The 20,208-nt window shown below is 42.2% G+C and overlaps 1 protein-coding gene across 1 annotated transcript in view; it reads left to right on the top strand.

Moving 5' to 3' along the window:
- The first annotated feature begins 11,189 nt into the window (after window positions 1-11,189).
- Window positions 11,190-20,208, top strand: part of poglut3 (protein O-glucosyltransferase 3) — a 46,265-nt gene continuing 37,246 nt past the window's right edge. The window contains exons 1-2 of the mRNA XM_063054137.1: window positions 11,190-11,506; window positions 11,961-12,158. Of these exons, the coding sequence (XP_062910207.1) occupies window positions 11,293-11,506; window positions 11,961-12,158 (412 nt within the window). The 5' untranslated portion in view covers window positions 11,190-11,292. The remainder of the gene's footprint in view (window positions 11,507-11,960; window positions 12,159-20,208) is intronic.

Raw genomic sequence — 20,208 nt, 5'->3', positions numbered from 1 at the left:
CAATCCTGATTGAAAAGTTACAGAACCTGGGCCTCTGTACCTCCCTCTGCAATTGGATCCTCAGCTCCCTAACACAATCTGTGCAGATTGGTGACAATAACTGCTCCCCAGCAGCTACGTAACAGAGGACTCTGATCTACGGGCTGTTCCCAGGGATGCACACGGAGACTGACATCCGGTGCAACTCGGTGAAAGACACTCTTTGGTCGGCCCAAAACTTGATGATCTACCAGCACATGGAGATGTCCGTGGGAGAATGCTGCTGACTGGCCCATTCTCGGCTGCAGGAGTACGTGCTGAGGGATGCACTGAAACTTCGTGCAGCCACCACAAGGGCCCGGTGGGGAAGGACCACAGTGTAGGTTTCTTCACCCGCGGGAGTGGGAGGAGTCGGGTGACGGGGAGTATACCCCTCAACAATGATGTGGTAAGGTGAACAACTGGAGTGCCACGTGGGTGGCCATAAGTATGGATATGTACAGACCATAATGGAAACTTATGTAAAGGATGAAAAGTTATTGAATGGTTTATTGTATATAATTTTATTTTTGAATAAAGTATATGTTGAAATTAAAAAAAAAATAACTTCTCCTCACTGATGATCAACACTGGTGCACCTCAGGGGTGTGTGCTTAGCCCACTGCTCTACTCTCTATATACCCATGACTGTGTGGATAGGTATAGCTCAAGTACCATCTATAAACTTGCTGATAATACAACTGTTGTTGGTAGAATCTCAGATGGAAATGAGAGGTCGTACAGAAGCGAGATAGCCCACTAATGGAGTGGTGTCGATCTTATGTCGCCTCCCTAAGGATTTGATTTCGATTTTTTACAAACAGAACCACACCAATACCTCTGCCTACCTGCCTGTCCTTTTGATACAATATGTATCCTTGCATGTTAAGCACCCAGCTATGACCTTCATTCAGCCACAATTTAGTGATGGCCAAAATGTCATAACCTGCCAATCTCAATTGTGTTACAAGATCATCTGCCTTATTCCATCTACTGCATGCATTCAAACACAGCGCCTTCAGTCCTGTATATATTGCCGTTTTTGCTTTTGTCCCGCTTTTACACTGCAACTCATCCCTCTGACTGCAATTTTGCTCCATCACCTGCCTGTCTTTCCTGACAGTCTTACTAGGCACTGCCTCTGCCTGCAAACCAAAAGCCCTCCCCTCAGTCCTATCATTCCAGTTTCCATCCCCTTGCTAAGTTAATTTAAACCCTCCCCAATGGTTGAAGAAAACCTGCCAGCAAAGATATTGGTGCACCCCCCCCTGGGTTCAGGTGTAACCCAGAAGAGATCCCAATGATCCAGAAATCTGAAACCCTACCCCCTGCACCAGTTTCTCAGCCACGCATTCATCTGCCAGGTGATTCCATTTTCACTCAGAGATTGCTACCCTGGAGTTCCTGCTTTTCAACTTTCTACTTAGCTCCCTAAATTCTCTCTTCAGGACCTCCTCACTTTTCTTACCTACATCATTGGTACCGATATGTACCAAGACTTCAGGCTGCTCACCCTCCCACTTAGAATGCCGGGATCTGATCGGAGACATCATAACCCTGGCAACTGGGAGGCAACATACCATCTAGGTGTCCTTATCGCATCCATAGAGTCTCATGTCTACTCCTCTAACTATGGAATCCCCCATCACTACTGCAGTCCTCCTCTCCCCCCAACTTCCTTCTGAGCTACACTGCCAGAGACCTATTCAGCGTGGCTCCCTGTCGCCCCAGAAGGTCATCCCCCTCAATAGTATCCAAAACGGTATATTTATTATTGAGGGGAACTGCCAGAGGAGTTCTCTGAACTAGCTGCTGATTTCCCATTCCTCTTCTGACAGTCATCCAGCTACCTGTCTCCTGCAACTTCAGGGAAGCCATCTCACTGTAGCTTCCATCTATCACTTCCTCAGTTTCCCAGATGAGCCCAAGGTAACTGAGTTGCATCTCCAGTTCCTTAACACAGTCTCTGAGGAGCTGCAGCTTAGTGGAGCTGGTGCACAAGTGGTTATCTGGGAGGCTGGAGGCCTTCCAGAATTCCCGCACCTCACACAAAGAACACAACACAGCCCCTGGGGCCACTCTCACTGCTCTAACTATGTACTAACAGAGGAAGAACGAAGAAGAAGAAACTTAACTTACCCAAGCCTGTTGAGCCAAAGCCTCCCCCCACTCCAACACTGGTCCACTCACACAATGGCCACTCCACTTGTCCCTGCCTTATTTTTATTTGCCCTTACTAAAGAATTGTGACTGTGCTGCCAAAAAAGAAGGCAAAATCCCACAAACACTCCTTTCTTAAAGCTCTCCCTTCCAGACCTGCATGAGGTCTCCTGCACCAATTTGACTGTGACTGTACCACCGAAGAAAGGTTGGTAAGGGTGTCAAAGTTTACAGGGAGAAGGCAGGAGCATGGAGTTGAGAGAGAAAATGAATCAGCCACAATTGAACGGCAGAGTAGACTCAATGGGCCAGATGGCCTCATTCTGCTCCTGTGTCTTATGGTCTTGCAGTCTTATGAGCTTCTTTTGCATGGGGTATTACTGCAACCATTGGCGAACTTTTCTCTTGATGCTCTGGATTATTGCTTTTTCTTTACAAAATATTCTGTTAACCATAAGGCATATTGAATATCCTTCAGCTATTATGCTGCAATCAAAAATATCTGATGAGTCAAGTCCGCTGCCCAATCAGGCCCAGTCCTCTTGTGAGGAGGTTGATTCCCAAATGAAGTTTTGTGACAAGCTGAAAAACTGCAAATGCTGTCAATCGAAAAGCAAAACCGAGTGCTGGAAACGCTCAGTAGGTCAGGCTGCTTTACTGGGAAGAGAAGTAGGATCGGTGTTTCAGACCAGCGATCCTTTGAAAGAACTGAAAAGGAGACAAAAGAAGCTTGTAAAACCTGCAGGGATGGTGGGGGTGGGCATCTCTGATTGGGTAAAACCATGTCAACAAGGTTAATGTGTGAGTTGACCGGGTCAAGGGTGATAACATAAAAGAATGCAGAGCAGGACAGGCTCAGTTTGTGTATGTTGTCCACTCACAGGGAATAAAAAGGTGGGGGTGGGGGCAAGGGGGATGAGCTAATACAAATGGAGACAGGCAGAAATCAAGTTCCCTTCAGCTGTGGAATTCAATCCTGAAAGCTGCAATGTGCCCAGATGAAAAATGAAGTACTGTTCCTGAACCACTGCTTTAAATTTACCCACTGACTTGGCATCCACAGCCGTCTGTGGCAATGAATTCCACAGATTCATTACACTCTGGCTAAAGAAATTCCTCCTCATCTCTCTTCTAAATGAACGTCCCTCTATTCTGAGCCTAGTCCTAGACTCTCCCCCCTTAGGAAACATTTGCTCCACCTCCACTCTGTCTAGGCCTTTCAACATTTGATCAGTTTCAATGAGATCCCCCCCCCCACCCCATTCTTCTAAACTCCAGCATGTATAGGTCATGAGCCATCAAACGGGCCTCACGTGTTAACCCTTTCATTCCCAGAATCATTCTCGTGAACCTCTTTTGGACCCTCTCCAATGTCAGCATATCTTTTCTTCGATAAGGGGCCCAAAACTGCTCACAATATGCCATGCAGTCTGTCCAAAGCCTTATAAAGCCTCAGCATTACATCCTTGTTTTGATACTCTAGTCTTCTGGAAATTAATGCTAATGTTACATTTGCCTTCCTTACCACAGACTCAACCTGCAAGTTAACCTTAAGGAATCCTGCACGAGGACTCCCAAATACCCTTCTACCTGTGATTTCTGAATTTTCTCTCAATATATAAAAAGTCTGTCTTTATTTCTTCTACCAAATTGCATGACCATACACTTCCCCACACCATTCCATCTGACACTTCTTTGTCCATTCAACTAATTTGTCTAAGTCCTTTGGCAGACTCACTGCTTCCTCAACACTGCCTGCTCCTCCACCCATCTTCCTATCAACCGCACACTTGGCCACAAAGCCATCAATTCCGTCATTCAAATCATTGGCATTTCACATGAAAAGAAATGGTCCCACCACCCACCGCTGTGGAAAACCACAAGTCACCAGCTGTCAAACAGGAAAGGCCCCCTTTATTCCCACTTTTTGCCTCTTGCCAGTCAATCTTCTATCTGTATTTTTCCTTTAATACCATGGGCTCTTATCTTGATTAGCAACCTCATGTGTGGCACCTTGTCAAATGCCTTCTGAAATCCAAGTAAACAGAATCCACTGACTCTTTGTTTATGACCTACTTGTTATTTCCTCAAAGAATTCCAACAGATTGTAAGGCAAGATTTTCCCTTAAGGAAACCATGCTGACTTTGGCCTATTTTATGATATGTCTCCAAGTATCCTAAAATATCATCCTTAATAAATGACTCCAATGTCTTCCCAACCACTGAGTTCACGCTGACTGGCCTTTAATTTTCTTTCTTCTGCCTCCCTCCCTTCTTAAAGAATGGAGTGACATTTGCAATTTTCAATACTCTGGAACCATTCCAGAATTTAGTGGTTCTTGAATATTCATTACCAATGCCTCCACAATCTCTTCAGCTACTCTTTCAGAATCCTGGGGTGTAATCCATCTGGTCTAAGTGACTGATCTACCCTCAGACCTTTCAGCTTCCCATCACCTTCTCCTTAGTAAACCAACTGCACTTACTTCTGTCCCCGACACACTTGAATTTCTGGCATCGTGCTAGTTTCTTCTACAGTGAAGATTGATGCAAAAATATTTATTAATTTCATCCATTTCTTTGTTTCCCCATTACTACCTCTCTAGTGTAACTTTCTAGCGGTCTGATAGCCTCTCTTTTACTCATTATATATCTAAAAAAGTTTTAGGTATCATCTTTTATATTCATCTCCCCCAAACCCCATTAAATGAATAAATTATTAAATTCCCACTAACCCCCATTGTGCTGCCTTCACCCTGTAACCTTTGAAACCCTTACTGATTAAGAATCTATCAACTTCCACTTTTAAAATATCCAATGGTTTTGCCTCCACAGCTGTCTGTCGCAGTAAATTCCACAAATTCACCACCCTCTCATGAGTTAGTGGAACAGCAGAGTGGACCAGGGAGTCGTGAAGGGAATAGTTCTTGTGAAATGCTGAACGTGGAGGAGAAGGTGGCAGAGTTGTGGAGAATGATCTGTTATTCAACAGAAACTGCTGGGATGGAACTGTGTCCTTGGGAGGTGGATGCTAGCACAACAGCATAGGAAAAATAGGTGATTTACTAGAGAGTAAGTTGTGAGTCAGGAAGGAAGATAATGTTTTTTTCATAAAGTTTTGTATCAGACATCTATCTGTTCTGTGTTATATCAGCTTTTTAAACACCCTTTGATTTCTCTCTGGGTGTGGAGGATTTGAGCAGCCTGACCTGATTGTCTGGTCCTGCTACTCCGAGGTTTGCAACTTCCACATTCTTTTCAATAGGTTCAATAGGAGTACTTAATGTCAGAGAAGTACATACAATATACTTCCTGAAATTCTTTTTCTTCGCAAACATTCACGAAAACAGAGTACTGCCCCAAATGACAGTTAAAGGTTAGAACCCCAAAGCTCCCCCCTCCCACGCATAAGCAGCAACAAAGCAATGACTCCCCTCCTCACCAGCAAAAAAGCATCGGCGACCCCCACTGAGCACCCAACCATGCAGCAAAGCATCAATAAAGACACAGACTTGCAGTACTCCAAAGACTACTCATTCACCCAGTAATTCGACATACCACAGGCTCTCTCTCTCCCTAATAAGGGAAAAAGGGGTGTCCCCATTTCACAGTGAGAGGGGAGACATAACAAAAACAACTTGCTAATTTATGATGTTAAAAGTCTGTTGCGTCGCTTTATTCCAAGCTCTGTGCCCAGAGAACTCAGCTCTCTGGATGCACAACCCCCAGCAGCTAACCCGCTACTCCCGATCTTCTGTGTTCTCCCACAATGCCTCAGTCAGGGGCACAGACCTGGAATCAGCCCGTCTCCACAGCCACGAAAATCCGGAGCCCTAAAGGTGCACCAGTCTTCCAGGCCACGTCTTTGGGGTATCAAAGAGCGGCCAGTCGTGAGGCCCTGAGACCGAGCCCCATTTCCACAAAGAACCAAAGTCAGCGTGTAACTCCAGGTCAGGGTCTTCAAAAGAACCTCAAAAGGGAAAAAAATGAGATATCAAAGATAAAAAATAGAGATGCTTCCGAAGATGCAAGCAAAGGCGTCGCTGCTTAGAGCCATCGTCACTTCGCTCCACGATGTTCTCACTCCCTGCTCCCATTGACCAGACAACCTTGTTTACAGCTTATCCCCAGGGTCACATTTCGACCAGTCAGTGTCACCCCTCTGCACTCCACCTACAGATTTATACACTTCTTCCGTCTCCTTCCCTTTCTGAGGGAGGGTCTCTGAATTGTTGGCCCTGTCTGTTTTCCCAGGGTATGAGCTGACTCGTTTAGTATTGCCAGCGTTTCCTCTTTTATTTCATTGTGTTGTTTGAACACCTTCACCGTAATCCATAAAACCATGGGTCTTGTGGTCTTCACCGTAATCCCTACAACAGTTCATGACTCGCTTCGCCTTCTCATGGGCGGCAATGAGGGATAGGCAATAAATGCTGGTTTTGCCGGGATACATACAGCCTGTTTATAAAAAATACATGCAATGACAGTAGCAGTCAGTTGTACACAGAACCTTATACTGCCTTTGTCAAGCGGCCAGATGGAACACCAATCGTTATCCAGTAACAATATTCCCCTTGGACCCTGATACCAGGCACCATGAGCAGGGGTGCGTTGTTGCCGGAGCTCACCGTAGCACTGCTCTGGCACCTCTGTAGAAAAAATTCAAAATAAACAAGTGGGGAATTTAACAGTGGCCGCATATTAAATATAGGGAATTTTACAGAAGCGGGGGTTGGCGAGAGGGGGTGGTGGCTGGTGGGGAAAATACCACTAATAGCATGAGGATACTTGATCATTTCTGGTGAAATCCTGGAGCTGTGACTGTTTTGTAAAATTCCTCCTCGCTCGACCCGTTGTCCCAGCATACCCTGCTGTAGCCTCCCGCCATTTCATGGATCCTCAGTCTCTCTCCAGCATTCATTGTTTGAGCATTGTTCGCCGAGAAAATTAAAACCTTAGGTCTTTTGAAAAGTGGCATGTCACTTGCTGAAGTGGGTCACAAGGTCGGTAAGAACGAATCGAGCATTCGCACAATAAAGCAGAAAGAAGCTGAAATTCGTGGAAGTGTTAGTGCTACCCCTACAATGGCAAAAATGGTCTCTCTGGTTCATGATAAAGTGCTTGCAAAGACTGAGAAAGCATTAAGTATGTGGCTAGAGGATATGTCACAGAAGCATATCCCTGTTGATGGCAAAATTATACGTGAAAAAGTACTTAGCCTCTATAAGCACTACTGTAAGGGGGTTGAGGAGAGTGAAAGGAAGGAGTTTAAAGCTAGTAAGGGATGGCTGGCTAGATATGTAAAGCGCTACAGCCTCAAGAATTTAAAGATCACGGGAGAATCAGCATGGCAGATGTATCAAGTTCCTATTATGGAGCCGATCGAAGCACATGCTTGAAGTCTCTCAGAAAAAAAATTGTTGATCACAAGCTCACACTGCTGCTCTAAGTGTTGAAAATATAACTAGTGAAAGATGCTCTTGGAAAATTATGTGACACCATGAATGCTTCGCATCTAAAGGCAACTTGTTCAATTTTTCATTCTGCATGTTATTTAGTTCAGAATGACAGACCACACTCTGATCACTTTGGCTTATTGGAACTTCAAAAAAATGGTATTGACATTGGATTTCTGATACTAGTGCTGCAGAGATAATTAATCACATAGCCATTAATATGAAAAAGAAAATTTCATAGTCATACTCATAATCATACTTTATTGATCCCAGGGGAAATTGGTTTTCATTACAGTTGCACCATAAATAATTAAATAGTAATAAAACCATAAATAGTTAAATAGTAATATGTAAATTATGCCAGTAAATAAGTCCAGGACCAGCGCATTGGCTCAGGGTGTCTGACCCTCCAAGGGAGGAGTTGTAATGTTTGATGGCCACAGGCAGGAATGACTTCCTATGACGCTCTGTGTTGCATCTCGGTGGGATGAGTCTCTGGCTGAATGTATTCCTGTGCCCAACCAGTGCATTATGTAGTGGATGGGAGACATTGTCCAAGATGGCATGCAACTTGGACAGCATCCTCTTTTCAGACACCACCGTGAGAGAGTCCAGTTCCATCCCCACAACATCACTGGCCTCACGAATGAGTTTGTTGATTCTGTTGGTGTCTGCCACCCTCAGCCTGCTGCCCCAGCACACAACAGCAAACATGATCTCATTGGCCACCACAGACTCGTAGAACATCCTCAGCATCGTCCGGCAGATGTTAAAGGACCTCAGTCTCCTCAGAAAATAGAGACGGCTCTGACCCTTCTTGTAGACAGCCTCAGTGTTCTTTGACCAGTCCAGTTTATTGTCAATTCGTATCCCCTGGTATTTATAATCCTCCACCATGTCCACACTGACTCCCTGGATGGAAACAGGGGTCACCGGTGCCTTAGCTCTACTCAGGTCTACCACCAGCTCCTTAGTCTTTTTCACATTAAGCTGCAGATAATTCTGCTCACACCATGTGACAAAGTTTCCTACCGTAGCCCTGTACTCAGCCTTATCTCCCTTGCTGATGCATCCAACTATGGCAGAGTCATCGGAAAACTTCTGAAGATGGCAAGACTCTGTGCAGTAGTTGAAGTCCGGTGTAAATGGTGAAGAGAAAGGGAGACAAGACAGTTCCCTGTGGAGCCCCAGTGCTGCTGATCACTCTGTCGGACACACAGCATATCAAGCAGATAAATGGCAAATTTTCTGTTCTTGCTGATGAATCAACAAGCCTGAGCATTAAGACCGCCCTAATAGTTTATTTGAAATGTGAAAGTGATAAGGAAGGTCATTCCCATTTTATGTTTTTAGATCTAATTGAACTGCCTGATCAGAAAACTGCAACTATTGCTAAGCATCTATTGAACTGTCTCAATAACCATGGGTTTGATGACTCTTACTTGAAACAGAAACTTGTAGCATTTGCTAGTGGTGGGATGAGCGTAATGCTTGGTGTCAAATCTGGTGTTGCTACAATTCTCAAGCAACATTACCCTGATGTGATAACTTGGCACTGACATAATCACAGATTAGAACTTGCAGTACGTGATTCGGTGAGAGAAGTTCATGGAATAAATCATTTTCAATCATTTATGGACAAATTGTACCCTGTTTACAGTAGATCACCTCTAAATCAAAAGGAACTGTCTGAATATGCCTCTCAACTAGAACAACAAATTTGAAAAATAGGCTGTGTTCTGGGCATTAGGTGGGTAGCTAGCTCATTTCGAACAGTTTCAGCAGTGTGGCAAAATTATGAAGCACTGTTTTCATTTTGAAAAAGCAATGAATGATGAAACAAGATCTGGGAGTGACAGAAAAACCTGTGAAGGTCTGTTGAAAAGACTCTCTTCAGAAGAGTTTCTATTGGACAGCTCTAATGTATGACACGTTGCATGAACTTGGTTTACTGTCAGAGTGTTTATAGAAATGCACTACTACAATCACTGCATGCACTGAAAGAGCAACCTGGTATAAAAACTCTAGAAGCTCAAGAGGCAGTTGAAAAGGGGAAGTTTGGAGAAATTACCTTAACAAACAACAACAAAATTGTCTCCATTAATTATCTACAGTTCCTTACTGGTCTTATAAACAATTTGCAGCACCATATGTTCACGGCAACATACTTGAATGGTTCTCAAACTTCTAAACCTCAAAGTATGTACAACTGCCTGCTAACTGAAATGTGTGTCCTTGATAAAGATAACTGGCCTGCTGAAATACCACCTAATCATGGAGAAGCTGCATCTCTCTGTAAGAGATAAACACGAGGAATTCTGCAGATGCTGGAAATTCAAGCAACACACATCAGAGCTGCTGGTGAACGCAGCAGGCCAGACAGCATCTCTAGGAAGAGGTCAGTCGACGTTTCAGGCCAAGACCCTTCGTCTGAGGGGTCTCGGCCCAAAATGTCAACTGTACCTCTTCCTAGAGATGCTGCCTGGCCTGCTGTGTTCACCAGCAACTTTGATGTGTGTTCTCTGTAAGAGTTTTAAGCTTTCTTCTTCCTCTGTAATAAATGCCTTCAGAGATTATGTAGAGGATTGTGGATGCCGCATCCCCAAGATTTACGCCCATTACTGAGCTGTTCACAAGTTATTCCTATTAGTACTGCTGTGTGAGAGAGTTTTCAGTCACATGAACTTGATAATAACAACAACACGCTCAAGAATTCTCATAAATCATGTATCAATACTTATGTTTGTTAAACTACACGGACCTCCTCTAGTTCAGTGGAATCCTGAGCCGTATGTCGCATCGTGGCTGCGGTACCACAGATCAGCAGATGACACCAGGACAAGGGTTGCTTCAGACCCTGAACACATATTACGCCTGACCCTTTGTGGAAGTTATTGTGAAACTTCTCGTTGGTGGCACTTGGTAAGTAGGTAATTACTTTTAAATTGGTAAAATACATGATTACCGTCTTTTACTTTACTTGCTTGATAAAATTTTATGATAATTAGTCAGTGCAACCATGCAATACTTTGTCATATTACTAAATTAAGTATTATATGTTTTATTGTACCGGTTATACACCAAAATGTAGTGCTAGGCTATAACCTTATTAATGTCTTAACTATCACTTTATTTCTGTGGACCTCTGGAATTCATATATTTCTTTCATCTTGGTTTAGTGCTTGACATTATAAGAAGCTCTATTCATATATATATACATATATGTGTGTCACACCCAATTTGTGTACCTGCTCATTAGATGAATGGGGCAAGGAAGTTCCCCAGCACATGAAATGAGCAGGTACACAAATTGGGTGTGATATATATAGAGAGAGGATATAGGAAACGGCAAACATTTTGTCAGCTCCGGCACCTAAAAAATTAGCACTGCACGTCGGCACCCCTGGCCATGAGGCTTTTCATGAAGTTAGAGGCACTCTGGAAATACAAGTTTATGGTTATTCGGTTCGGCTCCACCAGAGATCCGCTCCAGATTTTCCTTTCATTCTGACGTGAGGCTCTTGTTTCCCCGCAGCCGTCGGGGTTTCCGCATCGCACTCAGACGCGGCCAAGAATGTTGAACAGCGCCGGGTGGGCTTGAAGTTTTGGGTGGGCTGGGTTATCTGTGAATTCGCTGCAACCCAAGGCAGGTTGGAAAATGCAGCGGCAGTACCTCTGTCTGCCATGGTCACTTTTTATGCGGTTAGTTTTGATGGTTTCTATTTGTTACTGTGAGCCAATGAAAGAGGAAGTAAGTGCAGAGAGAAGTTTGGTCTGGGGGCCGGGTCTGAGGGCTGATGTTGTGCTGCCGGTTCGATATTTCTATATCCAGGCAGTGAGCAACACGGGAGAAAATATCACCTCATCCCCTGGTATGTAACTTGTTCCTTTTGAACATTTCTAGTTAACAACATGACCGTAAATTTTGAAGTAGATTTTTATAATTTAACTTTTAGAACTATTACAGTTGTAACATTTTTGCGCAGCCAGGTACTGCTTAATTTCATTCAAGTTTAGTTATACAATCCATAATTGTTGTGTATTTCATTCAATGTTGTTTTCTTTTTTTCTATCTTGCGGTACAAAAAGTATAACAGATCCCAACATTAAATTAAAAGGGAATCACAAGCAATAACAAACATCTGTGAATGATTTAAAGATTGTCTTAAAGTTCTGTTTAATTAAAGGCTACTTTGGATGTAGATTTTCTGTTAAATCTTCTCATCTAGAAAAATGAGGATCCTTAAAAGTCACTAGCTGTTTTCTTTTGTTGTATGATAGTCGAATAGGGCAAACCAAAGATATGCATTTATTTTTTTAATTTAGGCAGCAATACTTTCAGTGTTACGGTCAAGGTGCTAAACACCAGAGAACATGTTCGCCGATATGTACCAACGCCCTTGGATCGAAATGATGGATCATTTCTGATGAGGTATCGAATGTATGGAAGTGCCATTGAGGGGATAAAGATTGAAGTATTTCATCAAGGTCAACATGTAGGCCAGTCACCGTATATCTTAAAAGGTATGTAGAAGTTTAAAATCAAGGCTTGGAGTTAGGACAACTGAGAAAATGTGAAGATAAAGTGGGACAAATGATTGAGGGTCCTTGAAGTAAAAGGCCACATGGACATGATGGTAGCTGTTGGAGTTATTGAGGAAAGTAAACTAGAAATTGTGGAGATTTTGCCCCAAACATGGTCCTATCCTAGGTGTTCGGGGTTCTGATTTGGAAGATGTCTTTTAGATGGTGGATGAAGTCAGTGTTTAGGATGGTGCTAACCAAACAGGCTGTTTTATTGAGGATGATGACAACCCTCTTGTAACATTGTTGGAGCTGTGCTGATTCAGGCGCAGTGAAGAGTATCTTCACTTCACATGGAATTTAATGCAGATAAGCATGAGGTGTGGCACGTTGGGAGGACAAACCAGGGTAGGACCAATACAGTCCACTAAGGAACAAAGGGATCTGGGAGTACAGATCCGCAATTTCTTGAAAGGGATGTCACAGGTAGCTAGGGTCATAAAGTGAGATTTCGGCACGTTGACCTTCATCGGTCAGAGCATTGAGAACACGAGTTGGGCTTTATGCTGAAGTTGTACAAGTTGATGGTGAGGCTGAATTTGGAGTATTTAGTGCAGTTCTGATCACCTGTGACGATATGGTGTCCTGTGAAAAGTATTTGGGGATTAGTATGATTAGCACTTCAGATCTGGCCCTATAGCCATAAGATTTCTGTACATGGTCTAGTTAAGTTCATGGTTACTGACAATTCATCAGGATCTTGAAGGCGGGATATTTCATGAAGGTAATTACTGTACAGGCTAGGTGACTACGTGTTGCTGAGTCTGGTTGGGAAGTTATTGAAGAAAATTCTTAGGGACAGTATTTGTATGTTTAGAAAGGCATGGGCCGATTAGGGAGAGTCAGCATGACTCTGTAAGGGGGGAGGGGATGGAATCCTGTCTTGCCAATTAGTTTTTATTTTGAGAAGATGACCAAAAAGATTGATGTTGTCTATAGACACTTTAATTTAACAGACTTGGGGATCTTTTATTCGATATTTTCATTTAATGTAATATATACCCTTCTTGTTTTTTTTCACTGTTTTTAATGGAGGTCGGGATTGAGGATGTGATTCTAAGTTTAACTCTGTTTGGTTTCAAGTTAGCCCATTGCTTTGCTTTGCTTTTAGTTAGTTGCACGGTGGGTTTTTTTTGGGGTTTTTTTTTTCTTTTCTTCTATTGATATATATATAAAATTTAGTATACTATTATGTTATCTTGGTTTCTTATGTTTAAATTACATTGTTTGTAGTATTTTTTTTGGTATTGATACCTTCTGTAATTTTATTATATTTTAACATTGTATTAATGTTTATATGGCTTACCTTTTTGTATACTTATTCAATAAAAAGATTTAAAAAGAAAGAAAGAGACTTTAATTTAAAGGTATTAGACAAGGTGCGCTGGTGGAAGAGGTTGAGATCCTAGGTAAGATGGCTAATTGAACCAAAATGTGTTTAGTGATCGGAGACAGCGTGTAGTTGTAGAAGATCTTTTTTTTACTGATTGGAAAAACATCCATTGCACTAGTCCACGGCGAGTGGATTGGAAGGAATGGCGCCGGGAGCTTTGCTGTTTATATACTAGCAACTTGGATAAGAAAGCAAGAGGTATGGTTAATAAACTTGTGGTGACATGAAAACTGGTGTTATTGTAGATAGCAAGGAAGCTTTCTAAAGATACAGTGAGATGGAAATCAGTTGCAAAGTTGGGCGTAGTGTTGATAGATGGAACTTATGTCAGCAAGTGCGAAGTGATATATTTTGGGAGGTGAAGTAGAGATAATGCATGTACAGTAAATGGTGGGGCGCAAAGGAACATTGATGAATAGGGACAAAAGTACAGTCAACGTTTCAGCCCGAAACATCGACTGTACTTTTTTCCCCATAGATGCTGCCTGGCCTGCTGAGTTCCTCCAGCATTTCGTGTGTGTTTCTCAGATTTCCAGTATCTGCAGATTTTCTCTTGTTTGGTGATGAATAGAGACCAAGAGGACCAAGTCTACTGTTTCCCGAAAGTAGCAACATGGTTGGAGAGGATGACGCAGGAAGCATGCTTGCCTTCATGGGTCAAAGCATTGAACATATGAGCTGGGATATTTGTTGCAATGCACACTGTAGGCTACACTTGTGCAGTTCTGGATGTCGTGCTCTAGGAAGGATGTGATTTCACTGGAGAGGGATTCACCAGGAATGGAGGACTTTAGTTATTGGGGGGAGGTTATACTTCAGAGAAGGAAGTATATAAGATTAATAGAGGCATAGGTAGGGCAGATAATCAAAGTCATTTTTCATGGAAAACAAGAGAGTACAGTTTTAAGGTGAGTGATAGATAATTTAAAGAGCATTATGACAACAAATTATTTTGTAAAAAAAGATTGATAGGTGGAATGTGCTGCCAGTGGAGGTGGTGGAATCTGATACAATTACTTTGTTTAAGAGGCATTTAGCCAGGCACCTAAATAAGCCAAGCTTAGAAGGATACTGTCCTATTGCAGACAAATGGAATTACTTTAGAAGGGCAGAAAGATTGGATATGAACATGTTACTGTACTATACAACTTGATGGCTCTAAGAAGATCCTGAGGAGGGGAGTAAATTTTCTCTTTCAGGTATTGAAAATTAGATGCCTTTTTGTGGCACGAATGCCTCTCACTAGAGAGCTGCCTGAGCTGTACTGCCTACTCTGTAACATAATGACTTGTGCAAGGATTTGGATATGGTACTTGTGGACAAACAATCTTCAGTTTTGTGAAACAACGATATTTGTTGCCAACATTCATGGTTTGGCTTGGGGTTCTGCTCTGAGATGAGTGGCAGAGGGGAATGAATGTCCAGGTGGTGCAGTTAAGCAGGCTGAGATCACTGGCCTCCACTAACCTCCTGGAGTTCTTCTTCCTGAAGCACATTCACTTCAGACTCCAAACTTCTTTTATTAGTGTCTGAAGGTGTAACAAGATTTGGAGCCAGTTTGTCCTGGTGTCATTCGTATGGAACTTTCTAGAGGGATGTGGGACCATAAGGCATAGGAGCAGAATTAGGCCATTCCTCCAGGCTGATTTATTATCCCTCTCAACCCCATTCTCCTGCCTTCTCCCTGTGACATTTCACTCCCTGACTAATCAGGAATCTACCAGCCTCCCCTTAATAACTTAATTAGTGTACTTAATAACTTGGCCTCCACAGCTATCTGTGGCAGTGAATTCCATGGATTCACCACCCTTTGGCTAAAGAAATTCCTCCTCATCTATGTTTTACATGGTCCAGGTGCTGATCGATTCAAAGTAAATTTATTATCAAAGTACATGTATGTCACCATATACAACCCTGAGATTTATTTTCTTGTGGGTATTCACGGTAGATGCAAAGGAACGCCATAGAATTAATGTGCAATTGCACACGTGCTGGACAAACAACCCGAGTGCAAAAGACAACAAACGGTGCAAATGCAGAAAAATTGATAAATAATAAATATCGAGAACATGAGATGAAGAATCCTTGAAAGTGAATCCATAGGTTCTGTGAACAGTTCAGTGATGGGGTGAGTGACGTTATCCCCTCTGGTTCAAGAGCTTGATAGCTGAGTGGTAATAACTGTTCCTGAACCTGGTGATTTAGGTGCTGAGGCTCCTGTACCTCCTTCCTAATGGTAGCAGCAGGCAGAGACCATGGCCCTGACAGTGGGGGTCCTTGATGATGGATGCTGCTTTCCTGTGACACTGCTCCTTGTAGGTGTGCTCAATAGTGGGGAGGGCTTTATCCATGATGGCTTTTCCATTCAAGGGGATTGGTGTTTCCATACCAGGCTGTGATGCAGCCAGTCAGGATACTCTCCACTGCACATTTATAGAACTTTATCAAAGTTTTAGATGACATGCCAATTTTTTGCAAACTTCTAAGAAAGTAGAGGCACTACCGTGCTTTGATGGGGCTATAGCAGGAATTATGGATCTGTATTTGCAGGTCCCCTTGTTCTACTGCACAGCTCAGTGCCCTATGATCCACTGTGCAAGTCTTACTAAAATGCAATGCCTCAGGCATTTGTCTGCATTAATTTACATCTGCCGTTTTTTTCAGACCATTTTTACAGTTGTCCAGATCACTTATTAAGCTTTGATAGCTTTCCTCACTGTCCACAACACTTGTAATCTTGGTGTCATCCGCAAATTTGCTGATCTGGTTGACCACACTATCATCTAAATCATTGATATGGATGATAAACTGCAATGGACGAGGCACCAGTTCCCGCTGCACTCCTCTGGTCACAGGCCTTCAGTCAAGAAGCCAACCCTCTACTTCCACTCTCTAGCTTCTCTTATTAAAAAAAACATTGAATCCAATTGATTATTGATTATTCATCCTGAATGTCAGGCAACTTAACCCCTAGACCAGCCTCCCTTGCAGGACTTTACTAGAAGCCTTGCTAAAGTCCATGTAGACAACATCCGCTGCCTTTCCTTTACCAGTCCTCTTGGTAACCTTCTCAAAGAAAAATACGTTTGTATTTAAGGCATATAATGTTGTATATAAAGCCATGTTGACTATCCACAATCAGGCCCTGTCTGTCCAAAGGACCTGAATATGGATAGTCAACATGGTTTTGTACATGGTAGGTTATGTCTAACCAATCTTATATAAAGTTACCTTCAGAATACCTTCCAATAATTTACATTGCTACTGTGAGATTTTGAGGCAGTTGCTTAGGCATCTGTAAGGAAAAGGTTGATGCCTGACAACTGATGATCTTTGTTAGTCTCATTATTCAGTTCATTTTTGCTTATGGAATTTTATTGAATATGTGTGTTGCTTTCAGGTAATTCAAAGCATGTCATGGTATGTGAATATGTGCATTACTTTGTTGTTTGAGACCAAAGATCTATAGAACAATTTATTTTGTTTGTTCTTTGTGGAATAAATGCCAATATGCTTCATGTATACCTAACACTCAAGAACTAACTTATGAGTTCAATGTTAAATGCTAGCAAGTCTTTGGACAAGAACGGTATAAAGGGATACATGCCTGATGTATGTAAATGCAACTAGTGTAGATAGGCATCACAGTTGACATGGATGAAGTGAGCTAAATGGACCCGCTTCTGTGCTGTGCATTTCTCTGATTCTTTGTATTTTCTAGACTGATTGTTACATCATAGAAGCAATGTGGGTACCAATAACTTACAAGGAACAAGATGTTCTGATGAGGGAACTTGAGCAGCTAAGGACTAAAGGTAGAACCAAAAAGGGTAATAATCTCTGAATTGTTATCTGAGCCAAATGCAGACTGGCAGAGGATTAACAAGGTCAGAACTAAATGGATGGCTCAAAGATTGGTGTGGGAGAAGTGAGTTTGAATTCGTGGGACATTGGCACCAGTATTGGGGAAGGAGGGGGCTGTTCTATTGGGACAAACTCCACCTGAACCATGCTGGGACCAATGGCCTAGTGGATCACATAACTCAGCCTGTGGATAGGGCTTTAAACTAAATAGCAGAGGTTCAACCACTTGGAAAAATAGGGATAAAGTAAAAGCGAGGGAGAGTGCAGGCGAGGTTACTGGGGTCTCCACAATAAGAAAAAAAAATAATTTTAAGAAGTTTAGAAAGGGATAAGAATTTAACTTCAGGCAACATGGAGACAAATTTGAAATGAAGAGTGGTGAATAGAGAGCTGAAGGTGTTATATTTGAATGCGCTCCATATATGTAATAAGGTAAATGATATTGTAGCACAATTAGAAATTGGTAGTTATGATGTTGTGGACATCACAAATCCGTAGTTGAAAGAAGATCATAGTTGGGAGCTTAACATCCAAGGATAGACAATGTATAGAAAAGGATAGGCAGGGGAGCGGTGGATTTGTTGGCAAACATTGAAATCAAATCCTTAGAAAGAAGTGACATAGGATATGAAGATGTAGAATTCCTGTGGCTAGAGTTGAGAACATGCAAGGGTAATGTTGTTTAAAAAAAATACTACTTCCACTTACAACGATGCTTAGAGAGATCTGTATTTACTGACAAGTACCTTTATTGTTCAAACTAACAAGTACATGAATTCATACGCTAAATACCTTGTATGCACACCCACTAAGGCTATGTCCACACTAGACCGGATAAATCCGTAACCGAAGCTTTTTCTCTTCGTTTTGACCCTTGGTCCTCACTGAAATGGCGTTTTCCTCCCCCAAAAACGCAGATTTTCTGCTCTCCAGAGTGAATAAATCTGAAAACGCCTAATATCCGGCGTAGTGTGTACGGGGTAACCGGCTATTTTTAAAACCGCTGTCATGACATGCTGGAACAGATGGTGGCAGTGTGGCATTTCATTGTTTTCTTGAACGCAACCTCCAACACCACAACAATATCTGACAGTAGATGTGTAACAGCCTAGTGTAACGTTGTATGGAAATACAAGATAACACTGATACAGACATGTTTTATACATTTAACAAGGTGCTTTATTAATGTATTGCTTGTGCAAACATTCAATAGATGCAATTGTCACTTTTGCCCAGTAACTCGTTTTACTGCACATGTTAAATACAGCAAAATAATACACAAAGACATGGCAAAAGTAAAGGCAAACACATAAGGTAACAGCAAATTTCACTTTTGCCCAGTAACAAGCCTTATTGCATTTAGTTGTAGCTGTCGTTCTTTTCATCAGTGAAGAGACTATGGCTATAGGAAATGTTTCTGGACAAACGCGCACCAAGTCTTTCGTTTGGCAATTTCCTTTTAAGTTTTTCTAGTCTGTAACTGACAAACGTGCACCAAGTATACAGTTTCCTCTTCGCTTGTTTTTTGTGTGTCCTGCACATGCCCAGTAGGAGGAGATTCACCCAAATATCAGTTTTAATGTGGACAGAGGTATTTTTAAAAACGCCTAGTGTGGACGCCTGTCGTTTTTACACGAAACTGGCATTTTCAAAATTATCCGGTCTAGTGTGGACGTAGCCTAAGTATCCCTGACTCTCCTGGATAGTCAAAGAATAGTGAAGGTATTACCCGGGCAAAGGAGGTTACGCTGGCCAGGTGTTCCTCATTGTCCCGATTTACTCGCCATGTGCTTCACACAGGGTTGCTTACGTTTGTATCTGTGATGTTTATTCTTCGAAGTGATCGCTGCCAGCACACAGAAAGCATCCACTTTTGTATCCATTCCTTATCAATTCAAATAGCGCATTCCAGTGTCATTGGCCACAGGCCATGTGTCTGTCCTTCAACACCTTATTATTGGCTCTGCTCCAAACTGGCATCCATTTATTGCCCTCTTCCCTTCAAGTGACAGTCGATAATTTACGGCTCTTTGTTCTCAATCAGTAGAATCTACTTCAGGCAAGCATCAACCCCAACATTCACAAACCTGCATGTTATAGCCAACCAAAGAACATCTCACAAATAAGTTCTTATTTGGAAATGATCTCCAGTCCAGCAGATTACCTGAAGAATCATTGTGTCTTCTTTAAAACATTGATTAAACCCAGCATGTCAAGCTCACAAAATGAAGAATAGAGTGTCTTCACAAAATGGCAGCCTCCATCCCCAAGCATGCGACAAGAACAAAGACTGCTTCCGCTGTCCTTGATTCATTTGAATTCACTGATTTGTAGATTGTTATTCTTTCTGGCCAACATCTCCCTCTGCTTGATCCAAAGATATTTATCTTAGGTTCTCTATCCTCCTCTATTCTGTTGACTGTCCGTTGAATTGCCATGGATCCCCAGCAGGTGTGCTGCACTTACATTATAACATTTACGTACTAAATTCATACAATTTTTATACTGACCATCGTTTATTCAGTATTGCAAAATCATCACCCTCTACCTTTTGCATAATTTCAGCCTTCCATCTTCTAAGTTGATACATTAAATAATACAATCATCAGTGTACAAAAAATTAATATTACAGCAGCATGTGAGATTATCCTCACCTATGGATGTATTTGAACATTTGATCCCCAATTAAAAAATGTATCCCAAAAGTCTGAGTCATTCAATATTTCATTTGCA

Source organism: Mobula hypostoma, chromosome 7 (assembly GCF_963921235.1).
Source record: "Mobula hypostoma chromosome 7, sMobHyp1.1, whole genome shotgun sequence".
Taxonomy (NCBI): domain Eukaryota; kingdom Metazoa; phylum Chordata; class Chondrichthyes; order Myliobatiformes; family Myliobatidae; genus Mobula; species Mobula hypostoma.
The sequence above is the reverse complement of the archived record's forward strand: the minus strand, read 5'-3'. Positions and strand labels throughout refer to the sequence as shown.